The sequence below is a fragment of the Nothobranchius furzeri genome, chromosome 2, assembly GCF_043380555.1.
Source record: "Nothobranchius furzeri strain GRZ-AD chromosome 2, NfurGRZ-RIMD1, whole genome shotgun sequence".
Lineage (NCBI taxonomy): Eukaryota > Metazoa > Chordata > Actinopteri > Cyprinodontiformes > Nothobranchiidae > Nothobranchius > Nothobranchius furzeri.
In genome coordinates this window covers 66356915-66379799 of record NC_091742.1, presented here as the reverse complement: position 1 = coordinate 66379799, position 22885 = coordinate 66356915, and the positions used below count along the sequence as shown (strand labels likewise).

At 43.4% G+C, this 22885-nt stretch overlaps 1 protein-coding gene across 4 annotated transcripts in view; it reads right to left on the bottom strand.

Moving 5' to 3' along the window:
* The window catches only part of LOC129157543 (zinc finger protein OZF-like), a 34677-nt gene extending 11992 nt beyond the window's left edge, over positions 1-22685 (bottom strand). Inside the window, exons 1-3 of one of the 4 annotated variants that reach the window (XM_070547530.1) lie at positions 22068-22685; positions 21743-21905; positions 21499-21611 (exon numbers count right to left, since the gene is read on the bottom strand). In XM_070547530.1, the coding sequence (XP_070403631.1) occupies positions 21499-21508 (10 nt within the window). In that variant the 5' untranslated portion in view covers positions 21509-21611; positions 21743-21905; positions 22068-22685. The remainder of the gene's footprint in view (positions 1-21498; positions 21612-21742; positions 21906-22067) is intronic. The other 3 variants (XM_070547528.1, XM_070547533.1, XM_070547539.1) reach the window with 3 other exon arrangements.
* Between the last annotated feature and the right edge of the window lie 200 nt (positions 22686-22885).

Below are 22885 nucleotides of genomic sequence, written 5' to 3'. Positions count from 1 at the left end.
TCCTTTGCGCCGGCTTCTGGAGAGTTGCCGCAAAACCGACCTGCAGCAGATTGCCGCCCACTTCAGTCTCCCTCTGCTGAAACAACTGACTAAAGACGCTCTGCGTAAACTGGTGGTGGACTATTTTGAAACCCTGGGAATTCTCCCTTCGCAGTCCACTCCTGGTGTGTCTCCGCCGCCCTCGGATAAGGAAAAGTGCCGGCTCGATTCGAAGAGGGAGACCCTCGCTTCAGCTCCGCCTTCCTCAGATGAAGATTCGCCTCCAGCTTCCGTCTCGTCCGGAGCTAGTCCTCCCAGCTCACCGCTAACCAGAGCTCGATTGAAACTGCGCCCGGCTCGCTTAAAGATGGAAGTGGAGGAAAGGACTCTCGAAAGGACCCTCCGTCATGAAATGGAGCTAAAAAGACTAGATACTGAGGTTCGTCGTCGGGAAATCGCACTACAGATGAGGACGCTGGAGGCTGCCGCTGCTTCGAACTAGACGGCTGCCGACCGTTAAATGGTAAATGGTAAATGGCCTGTATTTGATATAGCGCCTTTTAGAGTCCTAGAACCCCCCAAGGCGCTTTACAACACTATCAGTCATTCACCCATTCACACACACATTCACACACTGGTGGGGATGAGCTACAATGTAGCCACAGCTGCCCTGGGGCTCACTGACAGAGGCGAGGCTGCCGAGCACTGGCGCCACCGGTCCCTCCGACCACCACCAGCAGGCAACGTGGGTTAAGTGTCTTGCCCAAGGACACAACGACAGCGACAGACTGAGCGGGACTCGAACCAGCAACCTTCCGATTACGGGGCGAGCACTTAACTCCTGTGCCACCGTCGCTGTTGTCTCAAGTCGCCGCATGAACTGTCCCGAGACGCTATGTCTCCTCCGGCTACCGCATCGTTGCTGCCCGCCTTCGACGTCTAAAAGTGTGTTGCCCTGCTTCCGCCCTTCCAGGACACTGAAGCGGATGGGTATTTTCCTGTTTTCGAGCGGATTGCGGTGACCCTCCAGTGGCCTCATGAGGTGTGGACGTTACTTTTGCAGTGTAGGCTCACCGGTAAGGCCCTTCAGGTTATTTTGGCTCTGTCTCTAACGGACAGTTCAAATTATGAGTGTGTAAAAGCCGCTGTGTTAAATGCTTATGAGCTTGTTCCTGAGGCGTATTGTCAGTGCTTTCGTTTTGAAAAACCTCGGCCTAATCAGACATATATTGAATATGCTCACGAGAAATCTGTCCTCTTTGAAAGATGGTGCTCTGCTTCAGGGGTAGACTCCTTAGCTAACCTCAAAGAGCTGATTATGGTGGAGGAGTTTAAAAGATACGTGCCTGAGAAGCTTGTTTTGTATTTGAACGAACAGAAGGTCTCACCTCTTTCGTCTGCGGCCCAGTTAGCTGATGAGTTTAAGCTAACGCATCGATCTTGGGGGCCAAGAGCTGACCTCGGTCGACGTAGGAGATCCCCTGGCTCCTCCTCTGACCCTAGCGACCTTCCTGAGTGTTTATATTGCCACGAAAAAAGGTCATTTCATTAGGGATTGTTTTCGTCTCCAGCGGAAAAACCGGAAGAGCGTAAACCCCCCGTCACCAAAGCCCGTGGCTGCTTGTGCTGTTGTCTCGGACGGGTTGGATAACTGTGAAACCCCTCACTCGAGTTTTAAGCCATTTTTGTCTGCTGGAGTGGTGTCTCTGTTGGGAGGCCATGTTGGCCGGGAGGTAGTGATTTTAAGAGATAACAGAGCTGATCAAACTATGATAAAACGGAATGTGTTGCCGTTTTCTGTAACCAGCCAGGCTGGTTCTTCTGTGTTGTTGCGGGGTATTGACATGGACTCTGTTCCAGCGGAGGTTCATCATATTAACCTCTCCTGCCCTTTGATTGCTGGTGACCTAAAGGTAGCCATTTTAGAAAAGTTACCGATCCAGGGAGTAGACATGATTTTGGGAAACGACGCTGCTGGTGGATTAGTTTTGCCTCCTCCTGAGCTCATCTCTCCTTCAGAAACCCGTGTTAACTCAGATTTACTGCCTGCCTGTGTCTTGACCCGTGCTCAGCGTAAGAAAGACTCAAAGATCTCACATGGTGGTTCAGTGTCCCAGCTGCTGACTGATGATGTCTCCCGACCAGATCCGGCTGTAAAAATGCCTGATCTGGCCTCTAGAGGTCGTCGAGTGGTTTTGCCTGTTTCTCGTGGGTCGTTGGCTGATGTTCAGAGAACAGATCTGTTTATTGATTGTTTATTATTTAATCTACACACTAATTTTATTACTCCCCTCCTCATCTCTCCTAGAGAGCCGGGGACGTAACAACCTGGTTGAGCTGGAGAAAGTTTTCTGCCATCCAGCATTTGATGTCTAAATTGCAGTTAAAAAGTGCATCCATTGGCCGTGTGTCATCAGGAGACACGGAGAGGCACAACCGCATATCATTAGCATAACTGAGAAAGTTGACTCCATGTCTCCTGATGACACCACCAAGAGGGAGCATATTAAGGTTAAAAAGCACTGGGCCTAAAACTGAACCCTGAGGCACACCACATAATCCAATGAACCCTAGAGGAACAGGTATCTAAACTTACCATAAAAGATCTGTCTGTGAGATAAGATGAGAACCATCTGTGAACAGTACCAGAGTGGCCAATTTCTTTTAGACATGTTAAAAGAATAGTGTGGTCTACAGTATCAAAAGCACCACTAAGATCCAGTAGAACCAGCACTGTCGCGCTCTGTTCATCATACCCCGGTAATTTTATTTAAAATCTTCAGAAGAGCCATCTCCATGCTGTGGTTCACCCTAAAACAAGCTTTTCTAAAAATTTGCTTAAAAAGAGTAAGTTAGATACCGGTCAAAAACTGTTAAAATCATTTAAATCTTAATTGCTTTCTTCAACAGGGGCCTCACCACTGCCCCTTTAAAGGCAAAATGAAAGACTCCCGTCTAAACTGAGCAATTCAATTCAATTCAATTCAATTCAATTAAAAATACTTTATTAATCCCAGAGGGAAATTGATTGCTGAAGTAGCTCAGAATAATAATAATAATCAAGTCATCAAAGAGTTATTGTATATTACAATGGCTGTTGGCAGGAAGGATCTCCAGTAGCGGTCAGTGTTGCAGGGAAACTGAAGAAGCCTCTGACTGAAGACACTCTTCTGTTGTCAGACAGTCTTGTGAAGAGAATGCTCAGGGTTGTCCATAATTTTCTTGATTCTCTGGAGAATCCTTCTTTGCATTATCTCCTCCAGTGGTTCCACAGTCGTCCCCAGATCAGAACCAGCCTTTTTTATTAGGCTGTTGAGCCTTTTCAGGTCCCTGCTTCTGATGCTACTACCCCAACAGACGATGGCTGAAGAGATTACACTCTCAACAACAGACTTGTAGAAGATCTACAGCATCTTGCTACAGACATTGAAGGACATTAAGCATCCTCAAGAAGTGCAGTCTGCTGTGTCCCTTCTTGTAAACAGCTTGGCTGCTCTTTCTCCAGTTCAGTCTGTTGTCCAGGTGAACTCCAAGGTATTTGTATTCCTCAACCACCTCCACTTTCTCCCATGATGGAAACAGTGTTTGACTCCACCCTGTTTCTTCTGAAGTCTAAAATCATCTCCTTTGTTTTGCTCACATTCAAGGTCAGATGATTGTTTCCACACCATGTCACAAAGCGCTCCACCAGCTCTCTGTACTCAGCTTCCTGTCCATCTCTGATACACCCGACGACTGCAGAGTCATCTGAAAATTTCTGTTGATGACAGGTCTCTGGTTTGTACTGGAAGTCTGAGGTGTAGAGGGTGAAAAGAAATGGTGAGAGTACAGTCCCCTGTGGTGCTCCAATGTTACTGATCGCCTGGTTTGATGTGCAGTTCTTCAGCCTCATAAACTGTGGTCTGTTTGTCAGGTAGTCTTTAATCCGGGCGATAGTTGAGGCCCCCCACCTGTGTCTTCTGGAGTTTCTGGCAAAGTACATCAGGCTGGATTGTGTTAAATGCACTGGAGAACTCAAAGAACATGACCCTGACAGTGCTGCCTGCTTAGTCCAGATGACATTGGACTGGTTGAAGCAGCTGGATGATGGCATCTTCAACTCCAACTCCATGGCGATAAGCAAACTGCAGCGGGTCCTGATATGTTCTAGTTTGCTTATTCGGGTGGACAAACAGGAGTCTCTCCATGACCTTCATGATGTGGGATGTCAGGGCAACCGGTCTGTAGTCGTCATTGACTGATGGGTGAGTTTTCTTTGGAACTGGAACAAGGCAGGATGTCTTCCACAGGACTGGAACCTTCTCCTGGGCCAGGCTGAGGTTGAAGAGGTGCTGCAGAATCCCACAGAGCTGCTCTGCACAGGCCTTCAGTACCTGGGGCTGACACCATCTGGACCTGCAGCCTTATTCTTGTTCAGTCTCTCCAGCTGCCTCTTCATCTGACTTCTAGAGACAGATAGGTGGGAGGGGGAGGTAAATGGGGCAGCAGCATCTCCTGACTTGGTTGAAGACAGATTTATAGAACCAGAAGAGTCCATGACTGCATTAGAGGACAAAAGATCTGGTGTGTGACAGGAAAATGTTGGATCAGAGGAGGATGGGATGTCTGATTGGCTGGGGACAGGCGAGGAGGATGCTGGGTTTTTTCCTGAACTGAACCTATTGAAGAACTTGTTCAGTTCATTGGCTGTGTCCAGGCTGCCATCTGTGCAATCCTACCTCTGCTTGAAGCCTGTGATCTTCTTCATCCCTGACCAGACATCTCTGATATTGTTGCTCTGTAGTTTGTTCTTCCTGTATGCCTCCTTGCAGTCTCTGATCTTGATATTCAGTTGCTTCTGTATACTCCTCAATAATCCCCTTTCTCCCTCCTTGAAGGCTCTTTTTTCTCATTTAGCAGATTCTTCAGTTCCCTGGTGATCCAGGGTTTGTTATTAGCAAAGCATTTCACTGTTCTGGTGGGTATGATGTTGTCCACACAGAAGTTTATATAGTCAGTGACACATCCAGTCATGGCATTGATGTCCTCTTCATATCCTTGGCAGAGAGTCATCCAATCTGTGGTCTCAAAACAACTCTGCCGGGCTTCTTCAGCATCCTGTGACCATTTTCTCACAGTTCTTCTTGTCACAGGTTGCCTCTGAACAAGTGGTTTGTATTGTGAGCAGAGAAAAACAAGATTGTGATCTGATTGTCCCAGAGGAGGTCTTGTTTTGGACATGTATGCATTCTTTACATTTGCATAACACAAATCCAATGTCTTGTCTTCTCTAGTGGAGCAGCTGACAAACTGTTGAAATGTTGGGAGTGTAGCAGAGAGCGAGGCATGATTAAAATCACCAGATATAGCCACAAATGCACTGGGGTGCTGGGTTTGTAGCTTAGCGACAACTGAACTGATGGCATCACATGCATTTTCAGCAATGGCTGAAGGTGGAATATAACCGGTTGCCAAGACAACACTGGTGAACTCTCTTGGCAAATAATATGGACGACAACTTACTGCCAAGAGTTCAACATCTGGGCTGCTGAGACGATATTTCACTGAAACATGACATGGATGGCACCATCTGTTGTTGACAAGCACTGTCACTCCACCTCCTTTTCTTTTCCCGCACCTCTTCAGATCTCTGTCTGCTCGTACAGTCAGGAATCCTGGCAAAGAGACGCTGGAATCTGGGATATGGTCCTGCAGCTAAGTCTCAGTGAAACACATAACACTACACTGCCGATACTCTGGCTGAGTCCTTGAAAGGGCTTGGAGTTCATCCATCTTGTGGGCCAGTGATCTCGCATTGCCCATTATGATCGATGGAAGAGATGGTTTGAATTTCCTCTTTCTCTCTCTCCGTTTTGCTCCCGCTCTGCACCCACACTTCTTGCATTTTAGATCGTTTGGGATTTGTGGCTTCAGTTGAGGTATTATTTCAGCCTTCCGAATGTAAATCAGCTGCTCCCGATTGTAAACCAGCTTGTTACCATGGTTATGCATCATAACAAATATTCAAAAGTGATTAAAATAGCAGTAAAAATCCTCCAAGCTTCACAGCACCAGAAACAGAAAAGTAAAATGTCCAAAAAAATACCGTTTTTCTTGAGAAACTAGAAGAAAAAATGTCCAAGAAAAGGCAAAACTTACATATAGTCATAAAGATTCAAATTTTATCTCCAAAAGATCCATAAATTGTTTTAAAAACTTTGTGGGAATTGGGTCCAGAGCACATGTGGTGGGCCTCACCAAGGAGAAAACTTTACAAAGAGTCTCACCAGGACAAAACTGTCCAGCGTTTCCTCTCACAAAGGGCTGCAAAGACCCCCTCCCCAGAGCGCACTACCACACCACTGAACCTTTAGCCCCTGAAGCAAAATGGATTGAGATGGGCCAGGAAAAGTGGAGCAGAAAAAAAGAAATTGAAATAAATAAATAAACAAACAAACAAACAAACAAACAAACAAACAAATAAATAAAAAGCTCTGGCAACAGATGCATGTTCAGTCTGGTTTAAGGTGGAGTTTTTGGGTCTGTTGAATTATCGTGCAGCGGCTGGGTGCGTGGGGAGGGTTGGGAAGAGCGAAACGGTGGCTTTCAGGAATTGATCATGATGATGCGGTGCTGATGATCTGAATATCAGACTCATATCCTTTGGGGATAGAGAGCAGTGCTTTGGGCCGGTACCAGTACCACTGCCATTACTAATTTTGACCTTTCAGCATACCCGCACTTTGGTCTAGGGCAGGGATACCCAAAGTGTGGTGCGCGCACCCCCGGGGGTGCGCGAGGTGAAAAGTGTAATGGCTGCGGAGCTCAGAGAAGTCTGTCATATGTCACCATTAGCGTAGCCAGAAACTCATTTGTGGGTGGGCCTAAGAAAAAGTAAGTTGCCACAATAAATGTAATTGAAAACAAGTATATTTTAGCACGTGTGTCCTCCGCATGTGCCCATGCTTCATAATAACAATGCGCCGAGCTTCAGCACTCTGGCCTGCGCACGCCGATATGTTCCATATTTGATCATTTTTAACGGTGTTGGAGGAATCTGAAGGTGGCGAGTCATTCTGGCAGATTGTAATTAACATCCTGTCTCATGCAGGTGTTCTGACATTGTAAACCTCACACACAGAACATTGTGGATGTAACTAAATAAATCAAGAAATTATTCCCATTCAGGCTATTAGCGCGCTGAAGATCTGAAGTTCAGAGTGCGTCTGTCAGAGGTCAGATGCATTCCAGCGGAACCACGGCTCACGGGTGCACAAGTGAGCACATCTGGGTTGGGCAGAAGTTATTTTACAATGTTGGTTTAAATAGCGCCAAAAACGAGATGCGGTGACTTGAGCGGCTCATGGCGCGCGCACACACACACACACACACACACACACACACACACAGATTCAATAAGCGCGCACGCTGCGCAAACTCTGGCGCGCCGTCAGACTGAAGACAGAAATGAGCGCTGCCTCCTCTGTGATAAAAACTTTTAAGAGGTTTTATAACAACATTTTTCATTCAAGGTCAAATTAAGATATTAGCTTCTATTTTGGAATGACGTATTAAAGTCGGGTCCGCTCCAGCCAGTGACTCCGAACCGGACCACAACTCCTGTTACTGCAGCATTTGTTATTCCAGTCCACGTGGCAAGGAATCGCAGATTCAGCCACTCCATAAAACAGCAATAAGTCGGTCTGAGGCAAAAGTGAACCTCATGGCTATATCTTTTCCCTTTTCCCCCATAGACATTTGATTACGCACAAGTAGGTGATCAGCTCAGGTTTATGCAGAGCAAAAGGAAGGAGAGCGCTCTGGCCGCACAGGTTAAACGTTCCTACTTTAAGAAAACCGTTAAATTGCATTGTTTATGTGCTACCTGGGCACTCTAAATATTTATTTAAAATTAAATCTAAGGAAATTGTAATGGTATCGAATGTTTTTTAATTACTATTTAAAAAATGAAAGTGATGGGGAAAACGCCGATCATATTTTTTTAACCCTCTGTTTAGCTTGACGTCTGATATATATATATATATATATATATATATATAGATATATATATATATATATATATATAGCCATGCCCTGATGTGTGGGCTGGGGGGTGCGTCGACATTGTCGGGACATAGATGGGGGTGCGCGGCTAAATAAGTTTGGGAACCACTGGTCTAGGGCACAGTACATACCGATAAAATTTTCAAGGTATTCATTAGTCAGAATCTCAGAAATTTCAAAAAAAATTATCTGTTTGTCCTCAAACACCAGTCATCAACAGTCTGGCACGTGCTCCATGAAGGACCGCATTGCGCTAAAGGTGCAGCACTGCCATGAGGTGCACCATCAGCATCAGCTCAGGCAGAGGAGACGATAGAGAAAAAGGACAAGTTACCTGACACCGTGCACATTTCTGCAATGAATGACAGCAGCAGCCAGGGGATAAATGCTCTGACAGACAGGTAGACGGAGGTGGAGAGATGGCATTCAAACAGAATATAGATCGTGAGCAAACACAAAGAAATATCATAAGAGGAGTGTGCTTCATTTGAAAGTGGGCGTGATGTTGCAAACAACTTTGTAGTAATAAACATCCAACTGCTGCTAGTCATGAGACAGAAGAGGAGAATTATAAGTGGAATGGAAAATTTATTTTACAACAGCCTGATGATCATTTATGAAATCTCTTAATTAACGACGTTAATTCGGTTTTGGTCGTTAATTACGTCAGTTTTTTAACGCTTCGACACATGCGCAGTGTGACGAATCATTTGTTAGGAAAGTGTTTGGGGAGTTAAGGCGAGATGGAGCAAGGTGGGCCTATGGCTGGATACAGATATAAAAAGAATAATGATGGTACAGTTAACAAGTGCAAGGTTTTGTAATAAGGAGTTTCAATTTCACCGGAGCTGTTCAAGCTTGAGGTACCAAGTCAACGCCAAACATGCGTTTGCTGGTGGACCGTCAGGTGCTGCAAATGGTTCGCGCCAGACTACGCTGGATTTTCCCAGGCCATTAACAAAATCAACCTCAGATAAGTTGACCAACACAATAGCAAAATGGATCACAAAGGATTGTAGACCCATTAGCATTGTGGAAGACCCGGGCTTTGTGGACATTTTGCAAGTCGCGTCTCAAGACTCATCCTATAAGCCACCGTCAAGAGCCAGTTATGACGAATATCCACAAGCTCTATGAAAACGAAAAAGAAAAAAGGAAAGAGGTCTTGGCTCAAGTAAATCATGTCACCCTGACAGGAGACCTTTGGACATCCGTGAGTAACAACAATTACCTCGGAGTAATGGCACATTACATCAGTGACGCATGGGAACTGAAGTCGTTTGCGCTGACTATAATAAAAACCGAGGAGCATCATTTTGTGGATGCTTGTAAAGAACAGTTCCTGTCTGTGGCACGTAAGTGGGACATAGACGGGAAAACGACAACTATTGGAACTGACAGTGCATGCAACATGGTTGCCGCAATTCAACTTACACCATATGAACACATGAACTGTGTTGCTCACATGGTGCAGAGAAGTGTCACAGTGAGTTTTGCTGACAGCGGCTTTGTGAATACTTTGGTCAAGGCTTGCAAAGTTGTCGGTCATTTTAAGCACAGGCCAGCTAATTCTGCGGAGCTTCAAGTACAACAAGCCAGCCTTGGAAAGAAGCAAGAGCCATTGATACAGGATGTTCCAACACGTTGGATCAGGAGCACAAACTCGTTTTGCCGACCGCAGCAGAGTGGGTTAAACTGCAGAGGCTGGAGACACTTCTAGAGCCATGCAGGTAAATCAGTCTGTAGCCCATCAAATAATATTGCCTTGATTAGTTTCTGGAATAAATAGGGTTGTAACAAGATCTCGTACAACGAGATCTCGTGATATTACAAATCCTCGATATTTCTCGTTGAGGCAAATTATATCTCGCGAGCGCTAGTCAGTTGCGGTTAGCATGGCTTCGGCAGGCGAAGTTAGTATTGAAGATGCTCCGAGTACTTTTAAATCATTTGTTTGGCAGCATTTTGGATTTCCAAGGACTACCGACGGAGTGACTGACAAGACACGAACAATATGTAAGCACTGCAAGAACACATTACCTTACATCGCAGCTAACACTAGCACTATGCACCGACACCTTCAGAACCATCACAGCGCATATTGGAGCAGGCGGAGGGAGACAAGGGGTCTTAGCACACCTCTGTTGTCGCTTGGTTTCCTGGGGCTGGAGGCTAGGAGGGAGATCCGGCCGTCCGGTTGGGGTCTGGGGTGGTGAGTTGCTGTGCTCAGCGTTGGGCGGGGGAGCCTGCTCATCAGCACCCCAGCAGAAAGGGTCAAACTCTGGTAACCAGTGATGGTTGTACCCAATGTGCAGCAGTACCGGGACCAGAGTGAATAGGGTGTGTATGGGGAGCATGAGTGGGTGTCCGGCATGCATTTTTGTAAGTCTTTGGTTGTATGTGTATGTGTGAGCATGAGGGAGGGAGTGTGTGACTGTGTTTTATGTTTTATGTTTATGTGCTTAGCAGACGCTTTTACCCAAAGCGACTTACAATTTTTTTTTTACCTATAGGGCATGTTGTGATCTGTGGGGGAAACCGGAGTACCCGGAGAAAACCCATGCATGCATGGGGAGAACACGCAACTCCACGCAGAAAGGCCGCAGTCGAGTTTCGAACCTGCGACCTTCGTGTTGCGAGGCAACAGTGCTAACCACTGCGCCACCATGCAGACTGTATATGTCAGGTGGGGCCTTTGACTCCTCTCTTCTCCTGGGACTTCTTTTTATGATATAGATCTTCGTCTCCCCTCCCCTTGCCACACCTGGTGTGGGGTGTGGTGCCTTGGTCTGCCTGAGTGTTCGTGGCTCCCGGGTCAGGGGATTTAAGATCTTTGGTGCCTGCCTGGTCAATCCCGGTGGCTGCCTGGTGGGGTCTGGGTCCCTGGGCTCTGCTGGGTCCCCGGCGGGGGGTGGTCGCCCCTGGGTCCCGGGCTCGGCCGGCTAGGGGGTGGGAGGCTGCGGGCGGGCCTTTGGGCTTGCCACTGAGATCTCCAGGGGCTCTGCCGGCTGCTGGTTGTGGCCCCCCGGGGCGACCCTCTGTGCCTCTCGAGGGGGGCGGGGGCCTTTCTGGTTGCAGTCTCCTTGGGGTTCCAGTGTTCTGGGGCAGCGCCTGGATCTCTGGGACTTGGAGCTCCCCCCATCTCCTACGCATCTTTGGGGGGCAGATCTGTGGTCACTCACTCTCTATTGGATGCTCCTATAGATAAACCTTACATAAACCAGCGCATGTACACACACAGGTGCTCACATGCCGCTCTCAAAAGTATGGGCTTGGGCACGTTCAACACATGTCTTAAGGCTGTCGTTGCCACAACATGCACTATGATTTATTAGGGATGTAAGAAAATATCACGATGGCAATATATCGTGATATTTTTCCCAGCAATATTATATCGATATTCAAAAGCCGTGTATCGGAAATATCGATATGGCAATATATCGTGATATTTCTTCCTGAGATTATTACATCGATATTGTATGTGCTGTGTATCTAATTCCTGAAAGAATTTACATGCAAACATTTGTGTATTTTCTTTTCGTTTTGCGCAATTCAGTCGCCACCTGCTAGTTGGCAGCAGTGTGCAGCGGGTTTTGTTTCCACCACTGAACAGTGTTGGGAACGTTACTTTAAAAAAGTAATTAGTTATAGTTACTGATTACTTTGTCAAAAAAGTAACTCAGTTACTAACTGAGTTACAAGATCATCAAAGTAACTAATTACCAACAAAAGTAACTACTTAGTTACTTTTTTATTAAAGAATGCAAGAATTACTACAATAGTAAAATATAAATGACTAATGACTGAACATAATAAAATGTATGTCCAAATGTTTTATATAAACCTGAATAATTTAAACAAATACGCACTTAACAGGAGGAACTACTAATAGGAACACTACACTAATCTAGACTATTAAAAGGGCACTGTGTGACATTTAACAAAAACCCAATCAGCTAAAATTTAAAATTGCAAATAGAAACACCTGTAAAGGTTCCCGAGCCTTTAAATCTCAGTCTAGTTAAATTACAGAAATAAATGTAATTTTGCACAGTATTCTAATTTTTCCAGCTTCACATAATTGTGTGTTTTTACTAGCATTTCTGTTGCTGGTAATCTAGTAACGGTTAAATAAATAAATATCCTTTAAAATGACACTAGAAGAGGCACAAGCCTGATGGAGGACTTACATTTACTAACTTGGGTCGGACCCAACCACAGAAGAGCCGAAGCTGGGTGGTAAACACACACAGGTAGTTCTAATAACACCTGAGCTCTGTCACGTTTGAGACAGATGCATCAGTGTTACAGCGGGACTAAAGACATGATCAGGAACGGGTTACACCTGGATGATCTAGGAAGGCAGAAGATCAGGACGTCTGAGCGGTGAACAGGTGAGCGGACCTTCGGGACGTCCCGCTGTCACGCTAAGGGCACGGCTGCAGAAACGCAGATTCGCTGCTGCAGCAACAAGTCTGCGGGGGGTCTGCAGCCGTAGATATTCATCACGTCTTCCTCGTTCTTCACGGGCCGTGACGCACTTGGATGAAAACATCTACCTCTTTAGCTCCTGATCAGCTGATGATGACAGCTTCAACACACCGCGCTGCTTAACGCACGTATTTTCTTATCAGTAACAGAAACGACGTTTTGATAAAAGAAGACGTAATTAATTAGTTTGCTTGTTACAGAAAGAAATATTTTTTATTAACGCGGTTATTTTAAACTGAGTTATTCCCGTTGTGTCTACAGAATGCAGCGACTGAGACGGTGAGGGTCTCCGCCCACCCGGCCAATCATCATCGTGTTTGTAAGTGTGTTACCGACACCTCTCTCTCCCAGGCTGCAGCTGAAGTGTGGCGGTCAGAAAGCCTCACGCTGCTGCTCAACGTTCGACAAGCACATAGTAACGCACAACCTTCCGTCCCCAGTAACGGTAACGGCGTTGCAACGGCGGGAAAAGCAATTAATTAGATTATTCCGTTACCTATAAAAGAACGCAGTTAGAAACGCTGTTATACTTAAACGGCGTTACTCCCAACACTGCCACTGAAATGTAAATCCCTCCATCATGGTTCAGATACCTCATGTTAAACATGTTACGTATCAGTTTGGACTGTTTATTGAACATTCTTACAATAAATTCAGTAAAAAAATTGCTTGTAACGTCTGACTGAATGTATCGCAATGTATCGTGATATATCGTATCATCTCCCCTGTATCGTGATATGTATCGTATCGCCAGAATTTCAAAAACACACATCCCTATGATTTATTATCGTGTGATTGTTCAGTTAAACAATGTTGATTTTATATTTCACCATCAGGTTGATGCGGTGATAGCTTGCTCCTGATGTATTGTTGTGTGTCCCATTTTTTTTCTTCTATTCTTTCTCTTTCTGCAGGTCTAGAAGCAGACTCTTGTTAATTATTGTTTATTTTTGTGGACACCCCCCCCCCCCCCCCCCTTTGTCTTTTCCTTTCTCTTTCACCTCTGACTCAGTGTCTGGTCGGAATTACAAAGCATTCAAAAACAACAACAATAAAGTTTTAAGTATCAGGCGTGACATTAAAAGCAGACGCTTTGATGCTCCACCTGAGAGTAAATCTGTAAGGCTTGTTACCAGCATTCAGACATCAATTCTGTTTGCTTCACAGCCAGACAGGACACGGTAAAAAAAAAAAAAAAAAAAAAAAAAAAAAAAGAACCAACACAGCGCAGCAGCTGCACCCGTGAAGGCATTACCGAAGGGACAGACAACACTAAAAAATGCTTTTGCTCCTCATCTACCACCTTCATGTGCTAGAGCTGCAGCAATAACAACAGACATTGGCATTTTTATTGGAACTGATATGAGGCCATTTTCTGTCATGGAAAGTCTGGGATTTAAGAAACTTGTTAACACATTGGAACCAAAGTACAACATTCCATCACGTGTGCATTTTTCACGCACAGTAATTCCTAATGTCTACGAGGAGTGCAAGTCCAAAGTAGTTCAGATCCTGAAGGAGGTAAAGAGTGTTACTATAGCGACTGATGGCTGGACATCCAGGGGTACGTTAAGCTACATCACAGTCATAGCGCACACCATCGACAGCAGCTGGGAAATGATATATGATATTGATATATATGATATATGGAAGGGACAAATACTATTAGTAAAATGAATGAAGTAGTAGATGGATTTAATGATTTTTTTGTACATATAGGGCCAAAACTAGCCGTGGAAATAAAGGTTGATATGATAGAAAGGGAGACTGGAGGAAACATTGAAAGGAATGCAAGTTCAATGTTTTTAAGAGCAGTGGAAGAGAAGGAGATATATGATATTGTCAGTGGACTTAAGAACAAAACAAGTACTGACTTCCATGATATTGCTATGTTAACAGTAAAGAGAGTAATTGATGGTATTGTAAAACCGCTACAATATATTTTTAATTTGTCTTTCCAGGAAGGGGTTTTTCCACAAAAAATGAAAGTAGCAAAAATGATTCCCATTTATAAATCAGGTGAAAAGCATTGTTTTACAAATTATAGACCAGTGTCAGTACTCTGCCAGTTTTCTTAGATACTGGAAAAAACTATTTCTAAAAAGACTTGATAACTTTGTGGAAAAACATGATCTGTTGGCAAATTGCCAGTATGGGTTTAGAAATAACAGATCAACAGTTTTGGCATTGATGGATTTAATGGAAGAAATAACTGAATGTATGGATAACAAGAAGTATGCACTTGGAGTTTTTCTAGATCTAAAAAAAGCATTTGATACTGTTGACCACAACATTTTAATAATCAAACTGGAGAAATATGGGTTTAGGGGTGTGGTATTGGATTGGATAAAAAGCTATGTGATGAATCGACAGCAATATGTACAAATAAATGAGTTTAAATCTAACTTGATGGATACTGAATGTGGAGTACCTCAAGGATCAGTATTGGGACCAAAATTGTTTATAATGTATATAAATGATATTTGTAAAGTATCGAAAATCCTAAAGTTTGTAATTTTTGCAGATGATACCAATATACTTTGTTCAAGTGGGGAGTTTCAACAGGTTGTGGAGGTGATCACACAGGAGTTAAAGATATTAAAGACGTGGTTTGATAGAAACAAATTGTCCTTAAATTTAAATAAAACAAAATTTATGTTATTCGGAAACCATAAGAAAAATATTAACATTGAAAATTGTGTTGATAATGTATATCTAGAAAGGGTTAATACCATAATATTTCTTGGGGTGATCATTGATCATAAGGCCTGTTGGAAATCACACATCACTTATGTGAGGGGAAAGTTAGCACGGGGCATTGCTGTCTTGGGGAAAGTAAGACATTTTCTGGATAGGAAAACATTATATATGTTATATTGTGCTTTCATATTACCATACATGAGTTATTGTGTAGAAGTTTGGGGAAACACATATAAAAGTAATATTCAGACTATAATCATAATGCAGAAAAGGGCTATTAGACTAATAAATCAGGAGGGGTATAGAGCTCACACAAACGCACTCTTTATTAAGACGCAAGCTTTAAAATTCCAGGACCTGGTCAAGTTTAAAACAGTGCAAATAATATATAAGGTAAGGAAAGGGATGCTCCCAATTGAAATAAGTAAATGGTTCTTAGAAAGAGAAGGGAGGTATAATTTTAGAGGGAAGTGGAATTTAAAAGTACAAAGAGTACGAACAACATTGAAAAGGATGTCTATTTCAATAGCGGGCATTAAATTCTGGAATAAGTTAACAGAAGAAATAAAGGACAGTAGTAATGTAAACCAGTTTAAAATAAAACTCAAAAAAGAAATGTTAAATAAGTATAAGAATGAAGAAAATGCAATTAACCCAGGACGGCATGCAAACTGATGTTTAATCTCTTCTACAGATTAGAAAATCTAAATATAGTTCTAGTTGCACATGAGAATTTTATTTATTTATTATTATTGTTATTTTTTTGGTGTTTTTTTTAAGGCATTGTAACTGTTTTGTTGTTTAAATTTTGATGATGAGGATGTAAACCTGAGGGGGTAGGGCTAAATAAGTATACACTTCTCCCTACTCCTTTTCAAACAATTGCGTGGAATAATTTTATGAAATGTTGGTGAATGTATATGTTTGAAATAAAGTGAACTGAACTGAACTGAGAAGGCAGTGGAGGTGATATGGAAGTAGCTGCACGTGAAGCAGGATTGGTGCTGCATATAAAGTGTTTTGCTAACACTATAAACTTAGCTACTCAAGCTCGCCTCGGAGTAACTCGTGTCTCACGGTTACTCGGGCGAATGAGACGTGTGACTGCTTTTTTCCAGGTTGTTGCGTCTGTCTTTCTTTCTTATCCTCCCTCCCTCCCTCGCTAAAGGAATCACTTAAAACATGTGGCTATCCTAATTGGGCGTTTATAAAGTCAGCAAAGATGCACAGAAAAGAAGACCAGACACCAGCGAGGGAGGATAAGAAAGATAGATGAAACAACCTGGTCATCCCCTATGTAGCCAGTGTATCAGAGAAACTCAGGAGGGTTTTCTCCAAACACAACATACCAGTGTACTTCAGGCCCAGCAACACACTCAGACAGAAACTGGTTCACCCGAAAGACAAAACTCCTAAACACAAACTGAACAATGTGGTGTATGCTGTACAGTGCAGCGAAGAATGCCCAGACCTCTACATCAGAGAAACCAAACAGCCACTTCACAAGCACATGGCAAAACATGGAAGAGCCACCTCCACGGGACAGGACTCAGAAGTTCATTTGCATCTAAAGGACAAAGGTCACTCTTTCGAGGATGCCAACGTTCACATTTTGGACAGAGAGGACAGATGGTTTGAATGAGGAGTAAAGGAAGCCATTAATGTCCAATGTGAGCAACCATCTTTGAACAGAGGCGGTGGTTTACGACACCAACTGTCTGCCATCTATAATCTAGTTTTGAGATCCCTTCCCAGATGCCTCAACGCCCACGCATATCCTGGACCATCTGACCTCAGGAATTCACATGATAGGGTGGGGCCAGGCTTCACAATGAGCTCACCCGAAACTCTGGCTGAATAGGACCCACACCCACCCTCACACCTAGGCTCATGTATTTATGTAGAAGATCATCAGGGGGTCTTTTGTTCCCTCTTCGGGGGGAAACTCCCACTGGGTTTAAATCTGGGACTCTTCACCATTTGACCTTAGAACTGAAGAAGCCTCTCGGATGAGAGGTGAAACATCTTCAAGCAACTCAAAGAAGTCCAGATGCTTTTCTTTCAAAGCTCATTAGACTACAACGACCTGGATGACTGAGAACCTTCACAGACTTGTATCATGATAAGTTACACCTCCCAGACCAGAGATAGGTCCAATATAAGATAGAATATTACCATAAACACTGCAGAGACGTCATTATTTATGAAATATAAGTCATTTTCCTGAGCCAGGTCTGTGAGAGCCAGAGATTTTCCTTGTTTGAAGTGACCAAATACTTATTTTCCACCCTGATTTACAAATAAATTCTTTAAAAATCCTGCCATGTGAATTCATGGATTTATTTTCACATTCTGTCTCTCACAGTTGAAGTGTACCTATGATGTAAATTGCTGACCTCAGTCATCATTTTAAGTGGGAGAACTTGCACAATCTGTGGCTGACTAAATACTTTTTTGCCCCACTATGTAACTGAGCTACTGGGTGGAGAGACCTATGTCTCCTGTTCTGTGGTACTACCTTCTCTCGGTCACTTGCGTCTCAAGATGGAAGCCTGTGATGAGGACCCTGGATATGTGGTGCGATTCAAGACCAAGTTCAAGGAGGAGCTAGCATCCCGTCAAGAACAGCTCAACAATTCATGGCTCCAGATTGCTACAGTATTGGATCCTCATTTCAAAGACTTAAAATGCCTGGCCAAGACAGACAGGGAAGAGGTGTGGACCACACTTGAACGAATGCTGCAACAAGAATCGCCCAGAAAGTCTTCACAGACACATGATGATGGGCCACCTGGTAAGAAAATCTGCCTTCTGCGAATGAGCTCGGATACAGAATCAGAAGATGAAGAGGTCCAACCTGCCATACACAGGTACAGAGCAGAGCCCACCGTTAAATTGGAGGACTGCCCCTTGAGGCTGAAGTGTAAACTCCCCTCAGAAGAAATGTGGAATGCTGCTGTCACCATGGAAACTCTTTCTCCCTATCCCAGCCTGGGCAGGACTGTGACCGGTGAAGGCCGTGGAACCGTATCTAGGGTCAATGTGCTCTCTAACCCAATAATCTACCTCCCCTGTTCAAACGGAGGTGGTGAGTTCTGCTGCCCCTTGGGGATGCTTGCGGCTGCGCACTCTGAAGTGAGGAGTGTCCCAGAACCCTTCCTCCCCACCTAGTGGAGACTTATGTTATGTATCATCTGAAGTCTGTGTGTATATCTGTTTGAGGTGTTTTTTTGCATAGCAAAGCTATCCTCTCTGTCGGGGGTAACTCTGAAGTGCTTTTTTTCCCCTACCCCTGACTCTATCCTCATATAAACCCTCTCGATCTATAACGGTAGCGCGACTCGTGTTGCGAATGACCACAGTCACCAATTCTTGTCATGCGTCTATGTATGTATGTATGTCTGATCTTGGAATTTTCTGTACTGAAACAATTGCCCTGCGGACAGTCAATTTCCCTCTGGGATTAATAAAGTATTATTAAATTGAATTGAGGTGGTGGGCATCTCATTCAGGAGCCTATGAAAAGCTGGCCTCACTGGCTCAGAAATATCTAGCCACTCCTGCAACCACTGTTCCCTGTGAACGACTTTTCTCAATTGCAGGTCACATTTTGAACAAGATAAAGTCAGCTTTACTTTCGGATAACGTGAACAAGTTAGTTTCCCTCAGCAACTGGCTGAAAGATGAAAAAGCTCAGTAGATTTGAAAGGTGATGTGGAAACAAAAAGACCAGTTTCAGTGCAACATGCTATAGTTTTTAGGCTTGCTTGAGCAACTGGATTAGTGAATATAGGAAAAGGTAAAATATTGTTCTTTTAATGAAAATATTTTTTCAACACTAAAACGCAATGGATGACTCAAATTGTGTATGATAAAGATGTGGTGGGCCACAGTTATGCTTTGACTACATTTATTGCTTTCAGTTCTATTGAATACTGTATTGTACATCCTGGTTAATAGGAATACCAAAATGGAAGCGGTGGGACATTGCAAAGACAAATATTATGGTGTGTAGTATGTTTCAGCTTGATTTAAACCATCATTATTTGGCTGTGTTAATAAACAGACATAATATGAAAATTGTGTATCTGTATCCTGTTATTTATCTTTTGGTATGCATTTCAGAAAAAAACTGGTTAGGATTCAGGTGTGGTTTCAAATAGTGATTAATCCACTGAAAATTCTGATTAATCTGATTAAAATTTGTAATCATTTGACAGCCCTTATATATATATATATATATATATATATATATATATATATATATATATATATATATAATGTCAGTTGTTGTAGTCGTATTTCCAATAATTTCATTTAGACCAAAATAATCTGCTTGTATGATGGATTTCTGGTCTGGGTCAATGCTTTAGAAGTTAGAAGTTAACCCATCAACTAGGGCTGGGCGATATGGCCTAAAGTCAATATCACGATATATTGAGGATCTCACCTCGATAACGATAAATGGACGATAACCACAGTTATGAGCATAAAACAAAAGTTGTCCACTAGATGGGGCTGTCACGTGTATCACGTTGAGTCACATTTCTATGTGACTCAAGGTGGTACAGCTTCTTAAAGGTAACGTTACCAACCTACACACATCTTTTCATTTTTTTATTATCAAATTTATTGACGGGAAAAATGATTTCGATACAAGTCAGAAATTTCGATAACGATAATTTTTCGGTTCATTTCCCAGCCCTACCATCAACATATAAAAAAATGGACATTACCCCATTGCTCATTGCTCTCCCTGTTAGTTGCTGCTGCTGCTGACTGACTGAGGCACCGCAAAACCGAGGCTCATCTATGGCCACTGGGCTGGCATACCTGCTGAACACCTAAGGTATGCTAGCAGTAGTTAGCACCACTCCTTGCTATCTGCATTTCATTATTTCTTGCTCATGGATGTTTGCCTGATTCAGTGCTAGCTGTTCTGTTGGTCCCAGAGATGAAAGACAAGGGTGGGAGAGGTGGTAGCATGGATACCTATAGGCCCATTGCTCTGGCTAGCACTCTCTCAAAAGTCTTGGAAAGAATTCTGCAAGACAGAATTAATGACGCCTTAAAAATCACAGCCAATCAGTTTGGCTTTAAGTCTGAGTGTGGTACAAACATGTGTATAAATGCCCTAAACAAGATCGTGACCAAATACAGAAACCAGAACTCCTCAGTCTCTATGTGCTTCATTCCAGCATTTCATTCATTGTGTCAGTTATCTTGTTTCAACCATCATTCATCAAAATTTTTTCATTATTGTTCCTAACCCTCAGTTCACATCTGCCTGCTGCCCGTCCGGCCTGCGCTCCCACCGCTCACCTTTCCTGAAGTCCTGGACAATAACCCGTTCGACTCTTCAAGCCACCACCTTGCCTACAAGCTCACCATCTCCTCAGATCTGACTCCTTCCCTCCCCTCGAGCCCTCAGCTACCAACAATACAGTATAGGTCACCACTCTCCGTTCACATGCGCTACCAGTCTGCAGCCAGTTAATTAACTCATTTCCAGAATCTCTTGAGCCCGGGACCATCGCCACATGTTGTTTTCTCCCTCAGTTTTCTTTAAATAAACCCTGTTTGCTTTGATTTCCTGTGTCCGAGACTGATTCTCCGTGTCCTGTTACAAAAAACTCAACCCCAGCATGTCAACTATTCATAAAGCTGCTGCAAAGAGGTGTTACAAGATACATTGAACACATCCTGGTTTATTGGTATGGTAAGCAAATGTTACACATAAAATGGGGTAACAGTATCTCTGAGCCATTTAAGGTCAGTAATGGAGTCAGACATGGATGTGTTCTAGCCCCTCTTCTTTTTAACCTGTACATGGATGATTTATCAGTGAGGTTAAAGGTCAGCAGGACTGGTTGTGCAGCGGGTGGTGTCATAAATCATATGATGTATGCAGATGATTTAGTGGTTCTAAGTCAGAGCACCGCTGGTCTACAGCAGCTACTAGATATCTGCTCTGACTACAAGTAGAACACAACATTGTGTATAATGCAGCTAAAAGTGTGGTTATGATTCGCCGGGCCGAGGAGGACGAGCAAATGAAGTTTCCAGAGTTTTATCTGCCAGACTCTGTTATTAGTGTCACCAAGAATGTTAAACATGTTGGTCATATCATCACTGAGGACATGAGAGATGATGTCATGTACAGGCACTGCTGTATGTTATACGCTCAGAGAAATACACTCGCTCCTAAGTTTGGGTCTTGCTCTGATAAAGTAAAGATAACCTTGTTTAAGGCTTATTTACATATCTGAAAGGTGGCAGCCCTACCTGTGTCCATGCTGTCCAGGTCCAGGTGGTGAAGAACACACGATGAAGCAGTCCCAGCTGATGGATGATCCTGAAGTGGTAGCAGGTTTTCTTTAGCCGTGTTTAGCTAACAGCTGCAATAGAAACAAAGCAGGAGAGCTGATTAAGATGCTGCTTCAGAACAACGCAGGAGATTAAAGATACAACGCTTTGGTTCTGATCAGCTGAGGACAGATCCAGTCTGGAAAAGAGGACCTTTGGTCACCAGAGTTCACGGAGTAGAGCTAACCGCTTTTTCCTCCAGAGTCACATTCAGATTCGGGGCTTTTCCGTCGGAGAGTGTGAGCAGGATGGATCAGAGAGCGAGCAGCGATCCTGCATCATGACCAACTCAGATGAGCGAGTCTGATAGAGGGAACCTCTTCAATCTGATGAAAGCAGCAAAACGAGCGCGGCAATGCTATTGTCTCTAATTTCCCTCTGGGATGAATAAAGTATCTTTGAATTGAATTTGATTGAATTTCTCAGAGAGGCCAAAGGAACAGCAGCAGATCCAGAGGGCAGGAAGTCTAGAGAAAAGCTTTTCTCACCTACAACCTGATTCTGGAGCTCCGATTGTCACGAAGACCGCAGAATATCTTCTCTGGTTCTGGAGAGAAATCCACGAAGTTGTTGAGGAGAAGAAGAAAGTTCCACAGCCTGGTGAGAAGACTTCTGCAGCAGCGGCAGTTAGTTGCTTTAACTGATCAACTCTCCCAGAGACTGAAGTGAAGACATTTTTACTGCAGAGACTCAAATTTTCTCCTCACACACCCGAACAACAACAAGTTAGCTCCGCGAGCAGCTTCCGGTTTCTGCTTCTTCTGGTGGTCGGTGACGAGCGTAAAGGTGCACTAACGCCACCTGCTGGAGCAAAATAAAACACACCTTTGTGATCAGAATGGATCACAAAGCACATAACATATGTTAAATTTTTATTATTGTTGGTGGTCTCTTCAAAAGCCACGAAAAACAAGTAAAATGCTTTTTTCTTTATGACGTTTTTTAATCTAAATCTGACCAGTTTTAGTCTTTATGAACTTCAAACAAACTAAAAAATGTTACTTTTTATAAAGAATGTGATAGAAACTTTTGATGTTGTTGCTTTTATTTTTAGCAGCTCTGAGAAGCAAATAGTGTTGGGAAGGTGCTGATTTAGTTATTATAGCTTCATGTAATGCTTGAAGAGGCCACCAGAGGGTGACACTCTTGTTTTGCCCACTCACTGAGCTCTGATGGGCAAAAGTAAAAAAAAAAAAAGTTACTATTTAGAATAAATATTCCTCATATGTAATATAATATAATAAATACTCAGTATAAAGATATAATACATGTGTAACTGTTGTGTTTTTCCACTCAAGTCCAGAAT